General features: G+C 39.7%; 1 protein-coding gene across 1 annotated transcript; it reads left to right on the forward strand.

The window, feature by feature from the left end:
• The first annotated feature begins 637 nt into the window (after positions 1-637).
• On the forward strand, positions 638-23813 carry ACTR2 (actin related protein 2). Its single transcript, XM_053972413.1, has 9 exons — positions 638-790; positions 6383-6493; positions 11379-11594; positions 15201-15273; positions 17117-17253; positions 18047-18196; positions 18903-19048; positions 19507-19639; positions 20778-23813. Exons 1-9 carry the CDS (start codon positions 743-745, stop codon positions 20946-20948), a joined length of 1185 nt encoding a protein of 394 aa, XP_053828388.1. The 5' UTR covers positions 638-742; the 3' UTR covers positions 20949-23813.
• Positions 23814-25885: the final 2072 nt, after the last annotated feature.

Raw genomic sequence — 25885 nt, forward strand, 5'->3', positions numbered from 1 at the left:
GAGGGAAAAACCTGGGGTTTGCTCCTGACTTCTCCTGGAAGTCAGTGGAATTTGGGCCAACACAATAAACAAATATTGGGGCTGCCAGAGACAATGCAGGAGATCGTACTTATCTTTTAGAAATATCGGGCTGGCAGAGAGGAGCCAGGAGATCACTCTTATCTTTTCCTTTATTCAGAACCCATCACACAAATGCAAGAAGCTGTTCGCCAGGCAGACCTGGGCAAGGCCTCTGGGAGGAGCAGAAGCTCTTTCCGGGATGTCGAGCTATGGACACAACACTCACGGCAAACAGAAGCTTTTCAGAGCTGCCTGATACCGCTCAGTACGAGGAGAGAGAGCAGGCAGCACCCCCGCGGAGAGGGGAAGGCGTGAGGGGGGAAGGCGAGCGGCCCCTCAGGTGACCCGTCCCCGCCTCGGCATCGGTAGGAGACGACCACAAAGAGCCGGCCTGGCCGGTTGGGGTGACTCGGGGAGCCTCGGGGAGCCCCGCGGGCTCGGTTTCGGGGCCGCTCTGCCGCCCGTGTCCCCCCGCCGCCGCCGCCGCCGCCGCCGCCGCCGCCATGGCAACGGGGGCGGGGCCGGCGGCGGGCGGGGCGGCGGCGCGCGCTGACGGCTTCCGGCGTGCGCGCGCGGCGGGCGGGCGGCGCGCTCGGGGGGCCCGGCGGAGCTCGGGGCGGTGCCGGTGTCGCGGTCGGTGTCGGTCCCGGTCCCGGTGCGGAGCCGCGTCGGTGTCGCAGCGATGGACACGCTGGGCAGGAAGGTGGTGGTGTGCGACAACGGCACCGGGGTGAGTTGTCTGCGGGCGGCGCCGGGACCCGCCCTGCCGCCGGGGCGGAGGGGAAGGGGAAGCCGGGTGACTCCCCCCCGGACCCGGCCCGGCTTCCTGCCGGCACCGCCCGCGGGCCGCGCCCGCCCGGCCCTGCTGCCGCCGCCGGGCCCGGCCGCCATCCCGGCGCTCGCACGGGCCCGCGGAATGAATGGGCGGGGGGGGCCGGCGGCCCTCGGCCCGGTGTCCCCGTGCTCCCGAGCCGGGGGCACCGCCGGGGGCCTGCGGCGCTGGCTCTGCTTTGCTCACCCCCAGCCCCTCGGCGTTCTCGTCTTACCGTCAATGTCCTGATTCCTCTACGTGACCTGAGCGAGTCTCGCTGTAGCAACGCGCGTTTAGACAAAAATACCGATTTTTAAAAATTCTGAATGAGCGCATTATGCACTGAGCAATCAGGATGTGTCCTGTGTCTGCAGGATTATTAGTTTAGGGAAATGTGTTGGGGTTTCGTTGGGGGTTTTTTGTTTGATTTTTTTTTTTTTTTTTTTAATTTTTGGCAGCTGCTGTTCAAAATAGAGCATCATCCTTTCCTTAATACTGCTCTGATCTGCCACGTACCTCCAAATCGGCATTTTTTAAATGAAAGGTTTTTGTCCCCATCCTTTCCACCTTTTCTGGCCTGTGTAAGCGTGCAGGCACCCGCTGGAAATGCATCCTTTTGTCAGGCTGTGAAGCACCTTGGCAGGAAGTGGAAAAGATACCATTTTAAAGCAGAAGGAGATCAGATGCTATCGGTGGATATTTCCCCTTGGTAATTTTTTTTAGCAATCTAGGGTTTCCCCTAGTAAAGCAATATTATGTGCAGAGTTACCTTAACTGGTGGTGCATTAAGATCTCTTGAATGGCAAAAAAGGCAAGGGTTTTTTTTTATATGGACACTTGCAAAATAGAGGTGTTTTTTTTTTTTAAGCCTAGGAAAGAATAGTTGAGACAAAGGATTATTTTATTGGAGATTCAGCATCCTAAATTAGAGGTTTTTTTCAATTAGCATCTGAAATTGTTAGAATGGTTCAGGAAGAAGAACATAATATTTGACAGTTTAGGGATTTGACAGTTTTGATGTCTTCGTTAATCCTCATATAGCAAAAATTATCTTTAATAGGGCTAGGGCCTTTGGGCACTTTTAACACTATCATTTAGAAAAAGGAAAGAAGAGGAGATAGCATTTTCTTGTTACATAGGGATATGGAAGCTGCTTTATGGTTTGTTTGTTTTTAGTTTGAGTTTTTTAATTGTGTTTTTTTTCTTTAATCTTCCTATTGTGAGGCCCAGATGAAAAAAAAAAAAAAATCAGAGCTTAATCCATTGGCGTGGTCCTTTATTTGGCAATAATCACTGAGTTGTAAAATGTTTATTGTATTGGTGGTGACAGCAGTGTTGTGCCTTGGCTGGCCTCAGGTGTGACACAGCGGGTAAAAGCGATTTTCCAACCAGATTTTCCCAAGCTGTGTGTGCCACACAGATTTCTTTACAACCTGGGGTATCTCTGCATGCTGTTAATTCCAGACACATCTTGGATCCATACAGTTTTTCCCTCCCTGAGTTGGACCAGCAGGATATAAATAACCACAAGAGTGGAAGGTGCCTTTATGGTGCAAGAGGAGGGGCCTGTGTCACTTCAGCCTGTGTGGTTTTGGGTTGTGCTGGGCTTTTGGGCAGAACAGTGTGTGCCTGGAAACCACAGAGCTCCTTGGGTGGGAGAGCAGAGTGTTTTAATTGTTAAATCAGTCAACCCAAAATGTTCAGATTGATTTGGGATAATTGGACGAGGAGTGGGATAACTAAGCTGCACAAAAATTCCATTCAGTAAAACTTTTGAGTCTCAATTGCATGTGGAGATATCAAGTAGTTCTATATTGTCAAACCAGTATTTTGAAATAATATTTTGCCTATGTGACAAGAGATGTCTTATTTTAGAGTTATTTCTGATTTCTCACACTTAAAAGCATAATTGAAATCAAGTCTCTCTCCGTGTGTCAGAAAACTTATAGATAAAAAATGGAGAATATCCTTGGGAAATCAAGTGAATTTTTAACACTGGGCTTGTCTTTGAAATTTGCTGTTCTTGTTAGGCTGCAGGCTTCTGATGTATCACACTGCAGCCAATCTTTGAGGAAAAGGTGAGTGACTTGAAGGAAGTTCTTGCAACATGTAGTGTGGGAGGCAGGCAATGGCACCTCAAAGGTCTGAAGCGTTAGAGGTGGATGTTCTTATTGTTAGAGGCCAAACAGAAAGTAACTTACTGGCCTGTGAAATTGCTGTAACTGTGTTTAGGGTTTTTGTTTGAGAGTTGCATCAGTGGAAAGGACCAAGCAGGGAGATCTGATAAGAATATTAGTGTTCATTTTAAAACCAGTCACGTGACCTGTTTGCAAGCTTCCTCATTCTTTTAGTTTGAAAGAACACTTATACATGCAAGTTCTTGGGGTTTGATGACTCAGTAGGAAGTGAAAGACTCAGTATAAACCACAGTGAAATGGAGAAGAAACTATATATGGTAAAAATTGTTACATACATGGTCTTGCACAGGCAGGCTAAATAGCTGTTCTTAGAACATTCAGAATGTATAGCAAATGTGTGCAAAAACAAATGATGATGAAGTTCTTGCAGAAATGGGTAAATTCATGGAGTGCTTGTGTTCTTGTTGGAAGCATGAGCATTGTAATTCAATAATTGCTGTGAGGGGTGTGCATGGCAAGAGGTGGAAGAGAAACAAGTGCACTACACTTGAATTAGAGTTTCAAACTGAGAGTGGCAGAACAGTGGGTGTTTAATGCTGGGCCTTAGAAAAGAGAATCTGTTCCAGATTACTGCAGTTCATAACGTTTATTTGAAGATTTTGAAGGATTTCCTGTAAGGGACAGGAGGGAGAGGCATCTTATGTTTCCTGTACCCCTTCAAAAAAATCTAAGAGAGTCCAAAGTCTGTTATTGTAGAGATCTGTGCATTTTCCTGTTGGTGGTTTTACTGAGCCTGTTTCTGCAGCCATGATAGGCAATGTTAGGTGATCACAAACCTACCTGAACCAGCTGAATGTTCAGGATAGTGTCAGGGAGAATATTACAGTGGGGATGTCCCCATTGATGGGAAAGCTGATAAAGAAGGCTCACTTGTTCTTATCTTCACCAAATTTTTATGTAGACTGGAAGGGGAAATTTCAAATTTGAAGGCAAGTTAGAATTCTGTCCTTTCTGTCTATGGCAGAGTCTATCAAACTTTGTAAAAGGTAATTTTTAAGGCTCTCTGTTGTGGCCAGAAAGAGGTGGTAGGAAACAGACTGTCAATGTCCAAGCTTATTCTCGCTCACTGTAGTTTGCATCAATTAAATCTGTTTTTGTTTGTGTTTTAGGCTGGTTGGAGAAACTACAATCTGTTTTTAAAACCTAGAATTTGTTAATTTCCCGGGAAGATGCATCAAGGTCTGAATGCAAAAAGAGGCTGGAAGTTACTATTCATATCAAATAGTAAGAATTTTTGTGGTTTTGTAGGTCAGCAGTTTTTAGGTCAGTATAGTTATATGTGATTCTGAGAAGAGTTTTAAAGGCTGGCCAAGACATGCTGATTTTTGTGCAGTAATTATTTTGGTTGCATATATCAGGGTTGCTGTATAAATACTGGGGGTTTAAAAATTTGAGTGGTGGAGCTTCTTGAGGGGGTGTTCCAGGAGTTTAAGTTGTAAAGATTTATTTAGATATTCCTTATCCTGTTACTTCTGATATACTGTTGTATTCAGGGATGTGATCCAGAAGTGCTTGTGGCTGCTCTTTGCTTTCTCATAGCAGCACTGCATTCTTGAATGTACAGATAAGATCTACACAACTCCTAGGCAGGTCTGGCCTTAGTATAACCAAAAGAATTGATAAATACTTGACTTTTCAGAGTATTCTGGGTTTGAAGTAGAATGAATGAAATGAGTTGTGTACACAGTGTCATTCTTCAGGTATTCCAAACAGCTCTGCCTTTGGAAGGCAAGCACTGAAGGAGTGAAAGAAATTAGGGTCATAAAAACAAAAAAACCAAACCAAAATAAAAATCCTTTCTCCCCTCTATTACCCCAGCTTTAATTAAAATCTCTCTTGGTTTTATCTATAACCGGCTCTCTAAATTTCTTTCCACAACAGGTGCCCTTTTTTCCTTCAGTAAGGTGAATAATTAGGAGCAGCAGCACAAGTGATGTTTCATGTTACCGTTAGTGTAATGACAGAATTCCTCTCAGCTGCAATTAGCTGTACTCTTTGCTGGGATAATTGTTCCAGTGGTAGTCTTCAGACCTCGCTTCAGAAAACTCGGCGAATATTTGGAAAATTCTAGCAGATGGCTTTTAATACAACCTCCAGTGGATAATTATGTTTTGGGACAAGGTCCCAAGGAGTCTGTGAATTGCCTGTTCTTGGAGGCTCCCAGCAGCCAGCTGGTCCAAGCTCTGAGCAAGCTGCTCAGAATTCAGTGGTGACTGGTTTCAGCCCAGCGTTGGACGATGCAGCTCCTGAGGTTCCCTCCAACCCGAGGGATCCCAGGGTGCTGGGTTACTGCTGCTGCACCTCAATGCCTGGGTGATTTTACAGATGAAAATGTTTTTGTTCTGGCATGTTAATGTATAGCCCAGTATGCAAACAGTGCATCAGAATAAAAGAGGAGTCTTCTCTGTATGAGCTGCGGGCGGAACAGTAGAGTATGATACATGAAAGAACCCTGTCAAAACAGGATAGCTGAAGAGCACAGCTTGCTGATCCCCATGAACTAAACTTCTTGCTGGCACATTTAAAGTTCACATTTTACAACTGAACTTCCTCTAGTGACAATATATTTTTTATTGTTCTTGTAAATTGTCCTTGTTTTCTTAGTGTGTATACTATCTTGGAACCCAGTGATATAAAGCTTCCTTTCAATATATTTGGGTAATAAACACTCTTTCAGAGCATCCTGTTTGGTGTGAACTGCCATCATCTGAAGTTTTGGTTGTGCTGTTGGTTTTAGAAGTGCTTACTGCAGACTTTATCCTTAAAGGAAAGCTCAAAATTACAAAACTTTGAGAAATCTGTCTGAATTGTGAGTTCACATCTGAGCACTTTTTATAAGAGTGTAAAACTTGAATTCACAAGGTTTTGGGGCTTTTTCTGATGTGCAATTCATTATGCTACCATGTGCTCTTAATTGGAGAGGTGATTTAATTAGATTTCATTGGTTACTCATTATAAGGTGATCCATTACAAAATTACAGATTTCAGGTTGCTAGAGGACTTTTTTTCATAGAGTGGCAGGAAATCCAAATTCAGCCACCAGACTCCTTTACATCTTCCAATGTACCTATTAATTTTAAACTGTTTCTCAAAAATCTGATAATCTTGATTCAGAAAACATTCTGGAAAATACTTTTACTCAGTTTTAAAAATCGATGCATCATCTAAAATGTGTAAAATTGATTTGAAAAAATTGGTTTCCAGTGGGGCACATGGTCTTAAATTTGGACTTTTAATTTTTTATCCCATACCAGGTTTCTGTTTGTAAACAAAAGTAATGCGTATTCTAATAAAATTATTTCTTCCTTTTCAGTTTGTGAAATGTGGCTATGCAGGCTCGAATTTTCCAGAGCACATTTTTCCAGCTTTGGTTGGCAGACCCATTATAAGATCAACTGCTAAAGTAGGAAACATTGAAATCAAGGTAAATTTTTTGATTGTTATTTCTTTCTGACAGATGAAACTATTTAGGGCAGCTTTTGAGTTGTGTAATGTTTGGAAATGTTTTTTCCTTAACTCCCTTTTATGCTGTTTCAGTACCTCTTGATTCATTTCTCTATTGGATTTTAGCCTGTCACAAACTACAAAGTTAAGAAGAGGGTAATCTAAAGGATTGGAGACCTTCAGATAGTGCACCTGAGGAGGCAGCAGGTAGGGCTTGAGTGGTTCTGAGCAAAAAGGGGCTTCAAATGCCAGTAATGCAAATGGTGCCAAGATCAGAAGGCAGAAATCAGACAGAAGTGACTGACTGTCACCAAGCTGTACTGTGGGATTTTGAGACAGTGCTGAAGAACTGCTGGAGCTTCCAGGTTTTTCTGTATGGTTTGCTTTCTACTCAGAGTTGATCATCTGTGATCTTGTATGGGATGTTTAACCTTGGCTGTGTTTGCGTTTCATCGTTTCTATGGTTTTTGTTTTCCTTTTGCTCTTGATGGACGTAGGTGCTCCACACCAGTTAGAGGTGGAGAGGCTCTGTTCAGGCTGCTTTGTCTTGGGGCATTATTCCAAGACATGAGGAGAGAACCACTGTTGGAGAATTCATTTTCTGAAGTCCAGGGAGCTATAATTTTTCACTTATTTTGTAATTAGAGAGTAACACTTCAAATGTTATTAGTTGCTTCTGCTATATTGGCTTTGGTAAATGTCTTGGCCCTGCTGTGGTCACATCCTCCCTTCTTGCTTCTAGCCACACAATTCTCACCCTGTGCTGGTCATGCTGCTTATGCAGGCATGTTGTGATCTGCTTTAGTGAGCTGATCCACCTGAAAAAGAGGGATTTCTTGGTCAGGTAAAGTAATGACTGTCTTACTAGACCGTGGTGCAAACCTCAGGTGGAGAGTGAGAGAGAAGCAGGAGGCAATGCAGAACTGTAGAAGTGCCCACTTAGGCCAGTGAAGGTTAAGTAGGACCACACATATACAGGATTTCAATTTTGCTTTCCTTACTTGTTCTGAGCAGCAGTTTAGGAAGAGGAAAAAAAAATCCGTCCAGTCTTGTTCCTTATTTTCAGAACCCTCTAGTTGACAAGGAGAACTTGAGTTGTTTGGTTTCTGCTTCTGCTTGTGAAATGGTTGTAGTATCAGCAGAAGGCCATACAAGGAAGTCAAAAGGCTAAAAGATGCTAGAGCTTCCCAAAATGTGGTTGTGGATTTGTCTCATTATACTATCTTAATAATGCTTTATCTTGTATCAGCTAGGACAATTTGTTTGAGAGGACAGAGATCTTTCCCTTTCACAGTAAAGAGGATTTTTTTATAAGGAGACAGAAAACATAATCCTTTCTCTAGTAAGATTTGGGGAGAGGGATTTCCTTGGGTGTCTTCTTGAACTTAATGTGAGGAGTCTCCTTAAGGGAGGTCCTTGTAAAGTTTTATGAAATTATGCAGTGATTTGAGTCTAAACTCCCCCCAAATTTTTCTTGCATGAAATCTCACGGTTGAAGTCATGTTTTCTTTCCAGCCCATTCAATACAGCCTGTCCCCCAGTTTTGGTATCCTCTGATTATGTGATAATTTAATATTGTTACAGATAACAGTGCTGCATTGAAAAGGTAGGATGTAGAAGTTGGTAATTGCTGAGATCAGCAAAAGAACCTGTAAACGATCATCTTGCATGCATTGCTGGTCTTCTGCTTGAGCATGGATCATGTGGGTGTATTTCAAAGAGAATAAACTGTGTCTAGATTCTTTCTAGTTTTGTATCATTTGCCTAGAACAGCTTGTCACTTTTCTTAAGGAGGCAGTGTATCAAGAGAAGACACAGACACTTTGGGTATCCCAGTAGGATAATACAGTAGAAAGACTTGTTAAGTGTGAGTGCTGTTTTTCTCTTTGAGAATCTTGCAGATTTCCTAAAAAATGTATTTTAGTAGATAGAGTTTTATGCCAAAACTTAATTATAGGCATGCGCTGTGAGTTCTAAAGGGATAAAACTGAGTGAAGGAAGCTGGCAAGGAGATCATCAGTTTGACTTTTCAAAACTATTCAGGAAAGCTGCACTCCTGTGAATTCAGAATTCAGGAATTCAGAAACTGTATGAAAGGAAGCTGATCAAAACAGTGGTCATCCATTGAGTTACCAATTTCAAGTTGCTTTGACCATATTTTCCTTATGGATTCTCATTTCAGTTAGCAGCAGGGATATAGCTTTTTGTCCTACTGAGGAATTCAGTTATTACTGGGATTATTTTGCTTAAAATTGCAACTAAAACCACAAGTATAGATGCTGCTCTTGTCTTTTCTGATGTACTAGTCTGCAGCAGGTTTGGGGGGTATTAATAAGTCAGTACTAAGGAGTGGTTTTCAGTTCTTGGATATATGAAGTGATTTTTAAAAATAAAATTTAAATTTAGCAATTGTCAGAGCTAGTTATGGTCAATTGTCCTGTACAGAGTCTTGTCTAGTTCAGATACACACCTAGCCCAGGGTAAAACTCCACTGTTACAGAATATATATACACAGAATCCTGTTTATGAGAGATAGGTAGATACACTGATCTTCCTTGCAGTCTAGGAAGGCTAAACATGACCTGCCACTGACTTGTAGCAATAGCTTCCTTCAAAGAGACAATTTAATCTGATGTCCTGATAATGTTAGTTTGGCCCTAACTAAACTAACTCAGATCATTTCCTGCTGTACATGCATCTCTTTTCAGCCTAATTCTACTGTGTACTTAAAATAATTTGAGAATTTCATTTAGGCCTTTTCTGACTTTCTTGCTTCTACCTTTTCTTCACCTTTCTTGACCTGTTGAAGTAGAATAACAAAATGATGGTAAGTGAGGTGCCCCTGTGCTTTTTGTTTACCATTTTTGCTTGATGAGACCTAGTAGCTGTTCTGTTATTTTTTAAATGCTATTCATTGTTCTGTCTTGTCTTACATTTTACATTTGAATACATACTTATTTTGGACATTGTTCATTGCTTTGGTTTACTGGCAACTAATTAATGAGAACATTTTATGTATTGCTTTTAAATGCTATGTAACCTGTAGTTTTGCAAGATGCAAGAATAACACTGAAAGATGAACATGAACTCAGCATCTTTAACAGTAGAAATTGCTCTATTTAACATAACAAACCAAGAGTTTGAAGAAATGTTCAGATTTCAGTTAGATATTACTGAGTACTGAAGTGATGGAAATACTGGATGCCTCAATCCTGATTCCTCTTTGCAAATTTGGTTGTGTTGTCCTTCTTCCTCTTCAACTGCCAAGTGTATGTGTTTGTTAGTGTGCTAGTGCTGATGTTCTCGAGAGAGAACAATTGTTCTGCCCTTTAGCTTTGTTTTAAAAGGATGTGAAAGTTTTGTGCAACTTTTGCTTTGCACCTTTGAATAGCAGCTTTTCCTAGGCTGTGTCCTGTTGGGCAGCTTGGAGCCTCAAAGAGCAGTGCACAAAAAAGGCTTCTGATTCTTCTAACTGGTGGAATTTGTGTTGTCTTAAATTCTCATGAGTAATGTGGCTGCATGGTGGAGTTCTCATAGTGTGGTTTCACCAGAGTGCTTTGGATTGAAAGTGTCGGAGTCTTGACTTTTGTCTTCTGTACAGTCAAGAGCTGAAGCGTGATCTGCTGTGCAAGGGAAAACAAATAAAACACCTTGTCAGGGAGAGGGGGTGAAAGAGGAATGGTTTCACTTAAACTATTTTCAATTAACTTCCTTTTTATATAGTCAACAGCAACTGCTTATGTTACTTCTAAAATGGGCATTATAAACCGGATGCCAGATTTTTTCTTGTGCATCTTTTTTTTCCCTGGCATTGAATAGTAGGTTGAGTAACCCTCACTTCCACTGTGCCACAGCAACTGCAAACTGTCGTGGCATATGTTTGAGTGAAGCAGCTGGCTTTTTTTTTTTTTTTTTTTTTTTGGTGCAATTAATATTATTATGGACACAGAGCTAATGGTACCTAGAAATATGTTTTTATAGCCTAAGTACAAGTAAGTCAGTTCAGGCTTCTTTAGAAAAGTATGGGATATAATGAGCAGCAAAGATAAGATGTTACTGTGCATACTTCCTGTGGGAAATACGTGGGGAAGGAGAAGATGTGATGCTACTAATTTGAATGTGCAATGTTTGCATAACTAACGTTAATAAACAGATTGCTTAATCAGTATGAAATGACTATACAAATTGCATTAGTTGGTTGTGTTGGTGCAAGAATGCATTTCTGGGGTTTCTGGCTTGGGACTTCTGGCAAGGAACAGATGAGGTTGTATTTTATATTCAGATGTGTCTCTTCACACCCTATTGACACAGGCAATATGTAAACCATTGTTTCTTTTAATGTCTGGTGTGGAATTTATAATCTCTTTTTTGCTTTTGCTCCTGTTCGGTATGCTTATTCACCACTCATTATTCCTTTTTTGGTATTGTGCACAGAAATTTGCAACATGCATGGAAAAATATTCTGCCAATCCCACCTACTACCCTTATGTGCTGTTTTGCATCTTGGCTCTTAGAAATTAGTATTTGGTAAAATAATTTTGAAGGTGTCAGTGAAGAAACAGCTGTACTTAAAAAGTCTTTATAGTCTCTAGCTCTAACAGGGTTTATTGGTTTCTTTAAGGTTAATTGAAAAAAATTAATAATGTTTATTTTGGAAAAGCTGTGGGATGGGTAAGAGCCAAATTTAAATATTACATGAAATATATTCTACTTCTCTTCTAAGTACCTGCAAGTGATTCAAAAATGTGGGCATTGTTTAAGAACACATTGGACACAGGCTGAAGCAATTCACTGTCATTCTTGAGGAGTTTGGTATTTAGAAAACCTTGTAAACACTGACATGTTTTTGTATTAAAATGTTACAGGATCTGATGGTTGGTGATGAAGCCAGTGAATTACGATCAATGCTGGAAGTGAATTATCCGATGGAGAATGGCATAGTTCGAAACTGGGATGATATGAAGCACCTTTGGGATTACACGTTTGGACCAGAAAAACTTAATATTGACACAAAAAATTGTAAAATACTACTCACAGAGCCTCCCATGAATCCGACTAAAAACAGGGAGAAGATTGTGGAGGTATGTGTGTCTAGTAGGAGCTGATATACAGTCATTGGAGCACTAAGAGATTCCTTGTTCCAGCAGCACACAGTGACTGTCTGAAGCAAAGCAGTTCTGTTCCCTAACCAAAACCCGTTCTCAGCCATAGGCATGAATGCTACTGTGCTTAAATTCAAACCAGCTGATCTCATTCACAAGCTGTAAGCAGGCTTCTTGTCTCAAGCATTAATAGCAGCATTAAAACACAGAATTGGAAATACATGTCTGTCTTCACGTACCCAGGATATGTTGATTTGTTGATTACTAGTTGTTGGATGAATGTTAATTACTTTAAATGACTTGGACTTGTATAAGCCAGTAATGCAGAGGAGATTGGAGCTAGATGGTGCTTACCAGATGGAGGGAGCAGTGTTGTTGGAGGTAGTTGAGACGAAGGTGTGATGACAGCCAATGCACTAATCTTTAATTAGTGCTAGGGATTATCAATGAAAGCCTTCTAAGAAGGAAAGCCTGGTTCTTGCATCCTCAGTCTCAGAGTGCTGCCCTGGGTGATCTAAGCTCCAGCTGAACCTTGTATTCAATGTAGGTTGTCAGATATATATTGTTTAGCTCCTCTACCTGTGATGAAGACTCAGGTTTGAAGAGACATGTTAGATGAGAACAGATTGTTTAGTTTTCTGTTTTGTTGAATTTTTTTCTCATAAGCATCATAGATATTTTCAATTATTATAGGTTTGAATATCAAAGCTTGTATATATATATATTTCCCCAAAATCATTCTTTAGTCTGTTAAGAATTTACATTTATCAGCACCTTTCCTTTGAAATCCTTTCAATGTCACAGCTACAGTATTGCTTTCTGCAACTTGGCTGTGAATACATCTGCACTAATCCTTTCTTTCAGTGACCAGGGAGCAAATGAAGTCTAGCAAAGTTGGGAAAGGTTAAGTGAAAAAAAAATCAGACTGTGCAATCTAAATTCAGCTTTTTTTTTTTTTTTTTTTTTTAGCAATTGTGGACGTTAGGGTCCTATGACCTAAGTGTCAGGTAATGGAACACTAGTAATCCCATGTACTGTGTATCAGCCAGCTGTGGTGTGATAGGCAGAGCAGGCTATTCTGGATGGCTTCCATGTAGCAGGAATGGCTCTATTTCCTCTCCAGGCTTCTTTACTTTTCAGTTGTCAACAGTAGTGCTCTTGTTTCTGTTTTCCTGGTAAATACAAAAGGATGGATTTTAGTTATTCTTGTGCCAAGTAATTTTATACCAAAAATTCAAGATTTTAGTATGGCCTCTGATTTCTGGTAGAATATTTGCATTGCTCCATTTGCCTTCTTAACACTACCCCAGAGATTATAGACACTTAATCTTGCAAGATGCAGGAATAACATTGAAAGATCATGATGCAGAAGATTAGTGAGAACTAGGATCCTTTTTTGTAAATTTAAATTTGAGTTACACAGAACCTCCTTGTTTCTGCTAATGTTTTTAATGGAACACAATATTATAAGAACTTGGAATATTTAGTTTAACTGCACGTATTTATATTCCTTCCATTTTTGATGTGGCCTCCACCTTTCCAGGGAGGCAAGCCCAGTATGAGGCAGAGGACTGAATGAAGATACTTCCTAAAGCCTGCAGGAAATATAATAATGTCTCTGCATTTTGGGATACAGTGCAGTAGCATTTTAGAAGAAAAGCTTAGTCATCTGGACCATATAAAGATGATAGATAATTATATATGCTGTCCTTCATTTTGCTTCCAGTAATTCTCTCTCCTCATTTCATCACTTTGTCAGGCCCACCTGCAATAGTAAGGCAGCAAATGTTCACATGTCAGCTATATTGTAAAATATATGTTCAAAAAGTGCTTTTCCTCTCATAGCACACAAAAGACCCGGGTTGCTCCTCAGCTTAATGGAGTGTTTGCTGTTTGTCTTTATCTGCTGCACTCTCATTGTGTAACACTCTCAGAAGCAGCCAGACTGTAGTGGCAAATCAAGAAGCTGTAGAGATGCTCAAGCACAGTCACTTAATCTAATCCAACCTAGGATTCCTTATATTTTTTCCCAGTTTTTAATTCTTTCTGTAGCCAGTTAGAACATCACTTTGTAGGTAATTGAAAATCTGCTGTTATGTGAAGAAGGATCTTTTCAGGGAAACATATTGCTCAGTATTTATATCTCAAGATTCGTTAATGTACATGCCCTGTGTTGAGGCATTTTCCATGTCAAAGAAAGTAATGCAGAGGAGAATGCATTTCTTTTTTCTTGAAAGAAAGAATGACAACACCCCCAAAGGTTATAAAAGGTTTTGTAGAAGACTTTAGGGTTTGGTACATGTGAAGGCAGTAAATAGTGCCATTTGAATATTGATTTTGTTGTATGAAGGTGATAATTTAGATTTTTCTTACATTATTTTTTCATTTAATAAGCACCCAGGTTGTTTGGAAATACCCATTGGAATAGTGTTGGGTTTAGACAACGACTACTCAAAGGGAATCTATTTTGAGTTGCTGCCCTTTCAACTGTTCCCTTTCTGTTCCTTTTCACACTGTTCTAATGGAGGAGGTTCTTTAAATAGTTCAGGATTCTAAAATTGTCAGGCATCTTCAAAAATATTTAGATATCTTTTACTTGACCTGTGGGAGCACTTAGGATTCAATCAGTTTCTAATCCTAGAAGTTGCAGAAAGGTTCTGAAGGCTGCAGGGTAGCAAAAGCAAAGCTTCTGTATGTGTTGGAATAATCAGAGTTCATCCATTTTTCCTGGTAAAGCTTATTGAGGGGAAAACTGCTGTACAGCATGATTTGTTTACTTGGCCTTTTCTTGTGTTTAGGAAGAAGACACGATCCTATAAACTCTACATTCTTTAATCTTGTCCTGCTTCTTAACTGAAATTGGTTCAGTGATTAGAGAAACCTAGTGTACAAGACAAGGAGTTACTTTTCCTGTTTCAGTGTTAATTCTGCAAATCTGCAGTTTTCTCTCTGTAGTGGATTTTACACTAAATTTAAAAGTTTGTCATTGGTTACCCTTTAAAGAAGGAAAGAAGGTGGTCCAGATCCAGAGAGCAACCTGTGATACTGGGCTCATTCTAGATTAAGATATGAAGGAGTCTGGTCTTTATTTGACATAGTGTGCAGTTGTACAAAGTCTGTTTGGCTTATTATGAAGAATGCAAAATGCCTGAACTTTGTTTTAAAGCATACATCTTAAAAAAACATTTTATTCCCAAGTCACACTTCAGTAATGAACTGCTTGGCTGGTCTACAAGTACTGCCTCCCACTCATTAAGCACTTTGGAAAAGTGAAAATTTGTGTAAAGCTGCAAAAATTTGTGTGTGGGTTTCTTCTGTTTGCTTTTGTTGCTTAACGGATGTGGAATATTTCATTTGGCTTGTCTGATGTGAACAGGTAAGATACAGAACTGAATGTACTTTTTACTGTCCCAAAGCACATAGGTTTTCTAACGTTACTGTGGAATCTGTGTGATGAAAATTCTTGGGAAGTGTTTTTGATTAGTAAAAATGCAAAATTCTAGAGATACAGTTTTCAAACACCAATGAAATTTCTTTGAGGTATTTGGCCTGGTTTGGAAGCTGATTTTTGCCTTCATCTTACAGGTTATGTTTGAGACGTACCAGTTTTCTGGGGTGTATGTAGCCATCCAGGCTGTTCTTACTCTGTATGCTCAAGGTAGGCAAAATTAACCTAAAATTGCTTTAGTTTCCAGATGTGTTGCTGAGCCACAGTACTAACACGGCATCACTGTGTCTTGGGCTTAATTCCATGCTGTTCTCTAAGGATGCTCAGCTCTGACTGACAGCTTGCTTTTTGTTTTGAGGAACTACTGATAGGTACCGCTGTTGGTGGTATTTTCATGGATAAATGCAAAAACTTGCTTCCTCAAAACTCTTTCAGGGTGTAATTGTTTTGCCTTTGGCATTAAGTCTTAATGGCTTACTTTGTTTTTCCTGTAAAAGGAAGAACTTTTTACCATGAGTAAGAGAGTAATTTCAAGAAAATGATCATGTGACTTTTGCACTACTTTCAGGGAGGAAAAAAAAGCCAAAAAGTTGACTCTTCTGCTCTAAGTAAACTAAATTAAAATGATCCTCAGCCTGAGCAGAAAATTATGGATTGACTGAATTCAGTGGAAATTCTGCCATCAACTTCAATCCATCTAGGATTTTAAGAAGTTACTCAAGCACATTAGTTCTATACCATCACTCCTTGCATGTGTTTGTTGGTGACTTGGTGTTTTGAGCTGTCACATAGCAGGACACAAATATCCATGTCCATTAACTTGTCATTGTAGTGTCTCTGTCCAGGACCAAAAGCAGTGGGGTACTGAAGGGTGGCTCTGCTGTGCAAGTCAGTATAATTACTTGAACCAAAACCACTTTTGCAAACCTGAGTATTAATTTTATTTGCTGCAATCTTTGCTATTAGGTTTTCCCCCCTTGGTTTTCTTTGGTTTGATTCCTTACAAATATTTAATTAACTGACATCTACAGTCTTAAATTCTGCTGTAATTGTGCATGTACCTTACTGTGTAGGGCTCAATTTCTTTGTGAATAACAGAACGTGAGACAACTTAGAGCAGTCTGCAATGTTTCTACCTACCATCATCTAAAACAAAGCTGAAGACCTTCTAAGATGTAAAAATCAAGGGGCACATAAATCAAACATTTGCTTTAGAATTTTTTTTTAAAAAGTCCTTTAAAACATCCTATTTACTTATATTACTTCAAAGATTAAAGTAGTGGCTAAAGTTATATAGAGCTGTGCCTCATTTCAGTGCACCACACTTCTAAGATCTGTCCTTAAAATATGGTTTCTTGCTTTAGGTAGCTTGTGAGAAACTGTAAAAGTGTTTTTTGATAACTCTTATCATTGATTTTTGCCTCCTAAGTATAGAAGCTTCTGTTTCTGCATATTTATGATATCTGTTTTGTATACCTTAGAATTTAATAGTTTTTTTCATTAGTTGATTTTTTTTAGTCTAAGAAAGTGGATCTCATTCAGCCTAATACCACTTGTGTGAGGAAATATTAGGCGTGTGCTGTATAGTCCAAATATTTTCTACCATATGAAAGTATTTGGTTTTTTGTATACCAGTAAAAATCAACAAGTCCTAAGAATTTAACAAGGTAAACTTGTGGCTTGAATATCTCTAGATTTCTTCATATTTCAGAAATTAATATAAGATTGCACAACTGAATCTGTGGAGAAATTTGTGCCCCAATAAGCATTTAATGAGTCTAGATACTCCCTTTAATTAGAGTGCAATTTAAGATGTCAAAACACCACATAAAATTGTGAGTGGTAGAGTTCTAAACATCTAGGTAAAAGCAATACTTAAAAAAAAAAATGAAAGCATTTGTTACTATGAAAACCTGAAGTTTAATATCTACTGATGACTGAGGGAAGAGAGGTTGTATCAGTTTACAGTGAAAAATCCTATCTTAAACTCGCTGCTGTTCTGCTCTATTTATGAAAGTGCAATAAAAGTTGTGCTTCCCCCCCATTCTTTTAGGCTTGTTGACTGGTGTTGTCGTGGACTCTGGAGATGGTGTGACTCACATTTGCCCAGTTTATGAAGGTTTCTCCCTCCCTCACCTCACGAGACGGTTAGATATCGCTGGGAGGGATATCACCAGGTACCTCATCAAGGTAAGCTGGGAGGGAAAAGGGTTTGAGGTTGAGGTGGTATCTGTGGTATGTTGGTTCAAGTCAAAATCCCTTGATAGTGAGACACCACTGTGCATTTTCCCTTTATTTGTGTTAATTACATTAAGAACTGTATTCTCTGTCTACTTCAGTCTGTTCTTACTGTGTTTTCTCATTTAAATCACAAGTGATGATACTGATGTTATTCAGAGACGTCACATTTTCTTAGTGGCAATCTTGTAGGAAGGGAATTTATTCCATATTTGGGAAGGAAAAGCTTGAAAGTCAGCTTTCTCAATGCCTAAAGTGAAAGCTAAATTATATTCTCTCATCTCTACTCACCTGTTTTCAGAAAGACTGTCTTGCAGTGTGGAAAATAATGTAGTGATTCTTCCCTGATTATTAAATAAGAGAGCATGTTTGATAGACAATTCATTTGTTTGGGCATTTTAAATATAAGCAACATCTTAGATTGACAAATCTTATGTTTAAACTGGAATACAGGAATGTTCTGAAGTGAAGTTCTAAAGTGAAGAATTATTTTGTTTTTTTTTTTTCCATTTGTCTTTGTTCTGGTTATGCTGAAAGTCGTAATGATGAGGAACATTTTCCATTTGGAGTAACACTCCTGCTTTTCTGGGGATAATAGATACACTGGGACAAATTTCTCTTAATACCCAAATTTGCCACTAAAAAAGGGAGGTGAACAGAGATATGTGTCTAAATGTACTACCCCTCTACTGAGAGATCTGGACTGTTCCTCTCCCTTGCTGCTAACCTGCTGTGCTCCCCCCAGCTCCTCTTGCTGCGAGGTTATGCTTTCAACCATTCTGCTGATTTTGAGACGGTTCGCATGATCAAGGAGAAGTTGTGTTACGTGGGATACAACATTGAACAGGAGCAGAAGCTGGCACTAGAGACCACAGTTCTAGTTGAATCCTACACGGTGAGTGTCTCAAGACAGCTTTCCTTGTCCTAAACTTCCTAGGTTTAAATTCATGTAGCATTTAGCTTTGATTCCTTCACAATTTTTCTTGGCAGTAGCTCACTTCTCAGCCTGTAGAATCAAATTAATTGGTTCTGGGAAATTCTTCTGCAGGCTTTTTTCTTTTCAGATTTTCTGTAAGACTTTGTACTCATGTTTGTCATGGTAGATATTTGAAATTTTAATATTATAGTAGGAATTTGTAGAGAAAGTGGACTTACTCTAGCATATGAAATTGTTTCAGCTTCATCCATGCAGCAGTGAGACATGAGACTGATACCTGGTGTCAGGAAAGGTAAACTTGCTCTTAGTGGAAACTTTGTGATCACAGTTGGAAAAATTTGCAGAAAAGCATTATTTTTGCTATAAGATAATTTTTTAAATTGATACTAGGAGTTGGTATTGCAAGGAAATGTTTGGTAGCTCGGTACTGATGTGTCTGGTCCCTGATGTTTCCAAGTGAACTGCAGAGGGATTAAAGAATTCGTATGTTCTTTCAGTACTGCAGAATGACTTCTTGCAGTGCTGACAATTATCAACAATTTCCTGTGTTAAAACATTTGGGAGCAATGTAGGTCATTTCCTCTTGGTTTTTTTTGGTTTTTTTTTTTTTTTAGCATTCAAGTGGCTAAAAGTAGTCTTTTCAATGGTGTTGTTTCTTCCCTAGCTCCCAGATGGCAGGATTATCAAAGTTGGTGGAGAACGGTTTGAGGCACCGGAGGCTCTCTTCCAGCCTCATTTAATCAATGTTGAAGGTGTTGGTGTGGCTGAATTGCTGTTCAACACCATCCAGGCTGCTGACATTGATACCAGGTAAGAGCAGAACATTGAAAATCCTTTGTCTGGGTGCAGGGGTGATGCAAGAACTGTCTTCAAAGTAACAACTTTTGCTATAGACACTAATAAGCTTTTAGACACTTCAGGCACTAATAAAGCTTTAGACATTAATAAAGCAATTTAAGATACACCTGGAAGGGTGTATGCTGGGAATGGGTCTCAGGCTGAACATTTGGAGCTTAACAGGTTGTCTGGAAACTATTTCAGTAAGAATGAGCAAAGATAAAATCTTGAAAGCACAATTTTTTTTTTTTATTTCGGCTTTCTGGGAAAGCATGAGCAAGTCTGGGAAAGCATGAGCAAGTCTGCTGAAATTGTGCAGCCTATCTTTGTGTAGTTTTTTAGATTTGTATTTACTCCCCTGTCTGTACAAGTACCTCCTGTAGTACACACTAAACTATACAACACTACAAAGACTATTTTTTTTGGGTCAGGTCTGAGTTCTACAAGCACATTGTGCTGTCTGGAGGGTCCACCATGTACCCTGGGCTGCCTTCACGACTGGAGCGGGAACTGAAACAGCTCTACCTGGAACGGGTTCTGAAAGGAGACGTGGAGAAGCTCTCGGTGGGTATGATGGGGTGGCTGCTGCAGCCGGGGGCCGCAGAGGCTTCCCCTGAATCCCCGCTAGAGGGAACCGGGGGGTCAGGAATGGCTCAGGCTGCGGGTGGCCCTCCCAGCCGATTGCGAAACCGCTGCCCCTCCTTCCTCACACCCCTGCCTCTGCTTTGTACATACTTGCAATAAAGTTACCTTCTAGACCCTGCTAGTGGCAGGTAGTTCCCGAAGTCTTGGGTAGAATAGGCTGATAAATAGCAGGACACAAATTGTAATGTTGGTTAAACAAAGCTAAGGGGTTTCTGTGCCTTAAAGTTGTCATTGAGTTAAATTTTTTTTTTTTTTTTAATCTGTGAAAATTTTGATTCATATTACAAGTGAAATACTCAAAAGTGAGAGAGGCTGGAGCTCTAACACACTTTCAGGTGGAGTAAGTTTCCCTTTTCCATTTGTTACTGTGATGAGCAGGCAACAGCCACACACATTACAGAGGTAACAGTGTGTTGTACTGAAAATTCCTTTGAGTGGAGTTTCTAATGGTGAACTGAATTGAACTTCCCTGGTTCTTCGTACAGTGTTCTCTGAAGGTCTTCTGTGGAATGACTCAATTGTACAGAATGTTTTACATCTGAGACAGTATTTCAGTCATAGCTTTGTACTCTCTTTGTAGCTCTTGAAGCTAGAGCTCTAGCACTGAAGAAGTTAAGGGAATATTAATTAGTTAAGCTGGTTTAAATTGTGTAAATTCTAACATATTTGTGATTTGATGATCTGGTAACTTCTGATGATTTCAGCCATCAAAGATTAGGAATTATTTAACTTTTAATAGTGTTCCTGAAATGAAAAATTTGGTCTCTAATTTTCTGTCAGTATTCTGAATCCTGGGCTTTTTGTTGATATACTGAAAGTACAATTTTTGGGCAAGTGCCAGTAGCTGTGCGTAATTTCCAACGCAAAGGCATTATTTTACTTCAGTTGTGCAAGCTGGAAGCTCTCACAGAGTGCCCTGTGCAAACATTTCAGTTTTTTTTAGTTGCATTTTTCTCACTAGACAGTTGCCACTTCATTGTTCTGGTGGAAAGCCCAATTTTCTTTTGCAAGGCTTTGTTTCAAGAATCCTAGTAACGATTTCTTTTCTTCTTCCCAGAAATTTAAGATCCGAATCGAAGATCCCCCTCGTCGGAAGCACATGGTGTTTCTGGGGGGTGCTGTTCTAGCAGACATCATGAAAGACAAAGACAACTTCTGGATGACCCGACAAGAATACCAAGAAAAGGGAGTGCGTGTGCTGGAGAAGCTTGGTGTGACTGTTCGATAAATCCCAAAGCTTGTTCCCATCACATGTCTAAAGCTTTTTTCTTTCATTGCCAATCTCTGAACTCACTCAGCTACATGCTATGGAAGGGCCTGTCTGTGGCCTTTTGACCCAAACGTCAGGTTTTGTTCTGGTTTCTTGGGGTAGCTTTTGTTAAATGTTTCTTAATGTGGCTAAATTTGACTATTAAATTTGACCACTTCCCTGCAAACAAAACGGAGCAAGAGCAGCCTGTCTACTTCATTGTTCCCTCCCAGTAGGCAATTGGGTAATTCTGGTAGGCTTTTTCTTCTGGGTTTATTGCTGTAGTCCTGCTAGCTTTTGTCTCTAGTTCACAAAGGGTTGTGTGCCTTTTTTAGCATAAGAAAACCTTTAAACAAGAATTTTTTGCTATCATTGTGGTGGTTATCTTTGCATCTTTATGCCTCTCTACATTAAGTTTGGGTTTTTTTTCCTTTTCTGCAACTAGGATTTTTGATTAAACATTGTTAAAAACTACTAGTTGAAGTAGCTGGAATGACTTTAACACACTGTTTTGATGTAATGTGGTTTTATATGCACTGCTGCCTAAACTGGCTTCTGAGATGGTTCAACCTTCAAGGTGGTGGTGGGGCCTTCAGACTGTATTTCTCTAAGTGGGAATGTTGCCACAAATGGAGAAACACCTGATGTTCTGGCAAGTGTACATTTGTGGCCTTAGGTGTCTTTTTTCTGGAGAGAGGAGACAGGTTTGAGCTGTGTTTCTTTTTTGTTAAGGGACAGCTGGGAGGGTCAGCCTGACCAAAAATGCCTCTTTTTATAACTAAATTTTGGTACCCTGTTGTCTCAGCACAGGAAGCAAGAATGTTAAGTTAGCTATTCTGTAACTGTTGAAGAAACTTAGATATGCTGAGACAGGAGCCTCTGAACTTATTGAATAGATTTAATACTTTCAGAAATGCTTGTGAAAACTGTAACTAGAAATATTTAAAGCCCCAGAACTAGGTTTTAAAAAGTCTGATGTTTTAAGTGCTTGTATGTACATCAGAAGCACTTCCATTAAACTTTATAAGTATATTAACCTAGTGCCAAGTAGTTACTGCAAATGAATATTTCAATGACCAATGTTTATTGCAACAAGCAGATATTTATAAACAACCAGTGGCAGTAGGTTATAAAGAATGACTTATATTTGTTCCAGTTAAGAATAATATTGGACTAGATTATGTTGGTTGGTAAATAGCCACAATTCATTTTATCCAGTCTTGATTTTTGATACTTAACATGGGATGGGGAAGGAAGTGAAAACCAGTGATGAAAATGTTGTTTCCAGAAAGTACATTAAAGCTGAGTTGTTCTAAAAAATAGAAGTTGTCACTAGTAATTATCAGCCACCTTCTTTGAGTATAGTTGCCTGGTTTTTTTTCCTATAGCAGACTGGTAACTACAGTTGCAATAAAATCTGCCTTACATTAAGTATAGCAAAAACTGCTTGCATACAAATGCTAGCTAGACTTAGTTCTACTTTGCTTTCCATAGAAATATTATATTACTTCTTACTGGTTTTCGAAGCCTACCATAACATTTAAGGATAAGGAAGTCAAGATCTGCTCTTGACTTCCAAACCTTGGAATGTATGAGAGATGCTTTCGTATACTTGCCATTTGTCTACATCTTTACATTAATAATTGACCCCAGAAACATGGAAATATTAAACTCCCTTGGACTCTTAAAATGTGCTTCCTTTCTAAATTGAGCAGGCAGCTTCCTTTGGCTGAGCGAGCCAAAGGGGCAGCAACCATGTCTGCATTTCTTTAATAACAAGACAGTCACTATAGTATTGCTAGTAATGACCATTTAATTATAGGTGGGTGGGGTTTTTTGCAGCTATATTTACTCTTAACTTGAACAATACGAATTTGCAGGCATGCCGGTCGTGCCTCAGCGCATGCACTTCAGCAGTTACTAGATTTTTGGGGACATGAATGTAAGGGGTACTCTGAATTCCTGTAGTCTTCTAAACATTTAATACACTTAAAGACTTAAAAATGCTGTGGGCTTGCTTTAGAGCTATGATTTCTCATGTGACTGTCTCTGGGCTTTTCAGACAGTGTTGGGAATCATGGAAATAAACCAAAGAATGACTTAAAAACTTTTTTTAAATGACAATCTGTCATGTGGTTTTTCAAATCTAGACCTTGACCCTGCAACCCCTTTTCTAAACCATCTTCTCCCCTGTCCACTGGTTTCAGTGAGGTATGTGCATGTTTGAGTAAAGGTTTTGGAATTTGGCCCCTTCGCTAGAGAACTTCACAGCACCATGAGTAATAAATGTCACTTGATTGTGCAGAATCTTGGGTTTCCATGGAAACCATGTATATATTAAAAAAAGAAACTAGCATTTTAAATTAACTGTGATCATGGATTCAAAGGAACACATTTGTAATCCAAATATTGAATGGGGTGTTCCAGTTGTGCTCAGTGTGGTTCTCATGTATGTGTTTGCACACACAAGAGTGTTGTGTGTGTGTTCTCTCAGCTGACAGCTTCAATACTGCTATGAAAGCAATCTGGTTTTAAAGTTTTTTTGAAGACCAAATAACTTGAATTGTATTTGCAAAATGCTTCAGCTCCTTTAAAATTAGAATAGAAGATGCCGCATCAGTTGTAAGTTTTTTGGGAACATCCTATTTTTAATGTTAAGCTGCTTCAAACCCTCCCCTCCCCCAGTGTTCTAGGATGTTAACCAATGTAACACAGATGGCTTTTTATACAGTTCTGAATAATGTTAACACACAACACTGGTTGAGACCATGAATGGAAATAAACATCTATTTAAATTGACAGGTCTTTTCAATACAAAAATAAAATCAGATTTTTTTCAAAGTAGATTATGTTTGCTTTGTTTCCTTTGGGAAATCACAGTTCTGTCAGTTTTTCTCTAACTTAACTTCCATCACAAAACCATCATGAGCTGCTTTTGCTGAGGAAATCTGACATGACAAAATAACACATTGTCTACTGACTGCTGTCATACTCCATCCTTTAGCCAATACTCCAGTTCTTTTCTTTAAAAAGAAAAAAATCCTTATCCTTGGGCAGGAATCTTTTTCTAGTTCAACCTCCATACTGCAAAGTGGAAAGAGCCCTCAACTTGTATTGACCTCAGCATCCTTGGCTAAGCTCAGAAGCCATATAATGATGCCCTGTTTAGGAAAAGTCTCCTTGGCATTGTGACTTCATGTGCTATTTCACCTGCATCCCTGATTTTAACTGATAGAAAAAGTGCATGTGGGGTTGACCTTTTGTATTTAGAAGGACTTGAGTGGATTAGTGACTGGCCCACCACTCACAGTGCATTCATTTGGCTTTTGAAATGAACTCAACCAGCTTCTTCCCCCAGCTCATTGCACATGCTGGGCTGGAGGAATGTTCCCCAGGCATCTTGTTCCTGTAGGATAAGGGGTTTGCTTTTCTTAGATGGAGCCACTATGTGCAGTTTGGCTCTGGGTGCATCTGCCTCAGTGGCTGGGTCAAACACTTGTCAGCTTAGGGACAGATGCAGATAGACGGGATTTTAATAGGAAAAAAAGTAAGGCCACCCTTAACCCCAAATATGTGTTTCATCACTGTGCATTCTTGGGAAGAAATAAATACATCTGGCTATACCTCTGCTCAGTACTAATTCATGGTTCCTGCTCCTCCCCTTTTGCTTGTTTTGCCTGACATGGCTTTTGTGTGGAAAGGACTAAATACAGCTCAGTCGACATTTGCTAGTCAACTTTTTCAATAGAGAATTCCTCCCTGTGGGCACTTCAGCTATTTTCCACAAGCAAGTGCCATTAGCTATTCCAAAACTCTGGAGGATTTAGTTCTGAGGGGTTTTTGGTGGTTGTTTGAAGTGAGGGTTTGTTTTTTGGGTTTGGTGTGGATTTTTGAGGGCTTTTTAATTGGTTTTTTTTTTTTTTTTTTTTTTTTTTTTTTTTTTAGTTTTGCTTTTTTTTTTTTTTTTTTTTTTAATCCAAGTATATCTGCTTCTATGTTCTAACTAAGAATAGCATTAGAGAAAATTGGTTTGGACTTTTTCAGCAAGTATTTCAGCTAGAATTTTGCTTTATTTGGGCTCTGCTATGTCATGCTTGTTCCTTCCTATTGGGTTGGTTTGTTGTCCTGGTGCTGTAAGCCACTGCAACTTTGCCATTATAGGCCTCAAGAAAAAAACCCTTCCATTCAGAACAGACTGCTAATTTTGCTTCTTACCTTCACTGCAGTACAACTTTAAAATAGCTCTTTAATAACATCCTCCACGTAAATTGCTTACCTTCCTGTAACCTGGTGCTGCAGCCCATTGAACCAACTAACAGCTGTGCAAAACAAGATTTCTGTGCACATCTGCTATTTGCCCAAACAGCTGGAGAAGAGCTTCTTGCCTTCTTTGTGCCTCATGCAGAATTCTGTGCTGCTGGAAAAAGGAGAAGTTCAGGGAGGAGAGGCAGCATGGGGCTTTGTTTCTCAATTGGTTTATTTGGGTTTTTTAAAATTTTGGTTTTCCTTTTGAAAGCAACCTTAACATTGAAGATTAGGGAAACAGTTTCTATTCTGGGTCATGAATAAAGCATGTTAAGAGTCTTGGCAGATACTTGGGATGGTACTAAGGGCCATCTTCAGCTGCAGAACTCATGTTCCTTCACATACTTTAAAAAAAAATATTGTTAAAAAAAACTCTGTTCCCAATGCCTAGGAGTAGTAATTAAACTGTAGCTGCAGGAATAATGACAGATATGGGCCCCTTGCCTACACCTTTTAATCTCTGCACCCATCTCCCATCTGGTTTTTGTTTGCCCTAGAGCCTAAAGTGGTTTCAAGATCTTCCTCTTGCATGCATGTTCTCACCACGTGCCCATTTTAAATCTCGCCAGGCATTTTAACGAATTAATTAATTGCCAGTTGTTGGCCTCAGT

The sequence above is a fragment of the Vidua macroura genome, chromosome 3, assembly GCF_024509145.1.
Source record: "Vidua macroura isolate BioBank_ID:100142 chromosome 3, ASM2450914v1, whole genome shotgun sequence".
Taxonomy (NCBI): domain Eukaryota; kingdom Metazoa; phylum Chordata; class Aves; order Passeriformes; family Viduidae; genus Vidua; species Vidua macroura.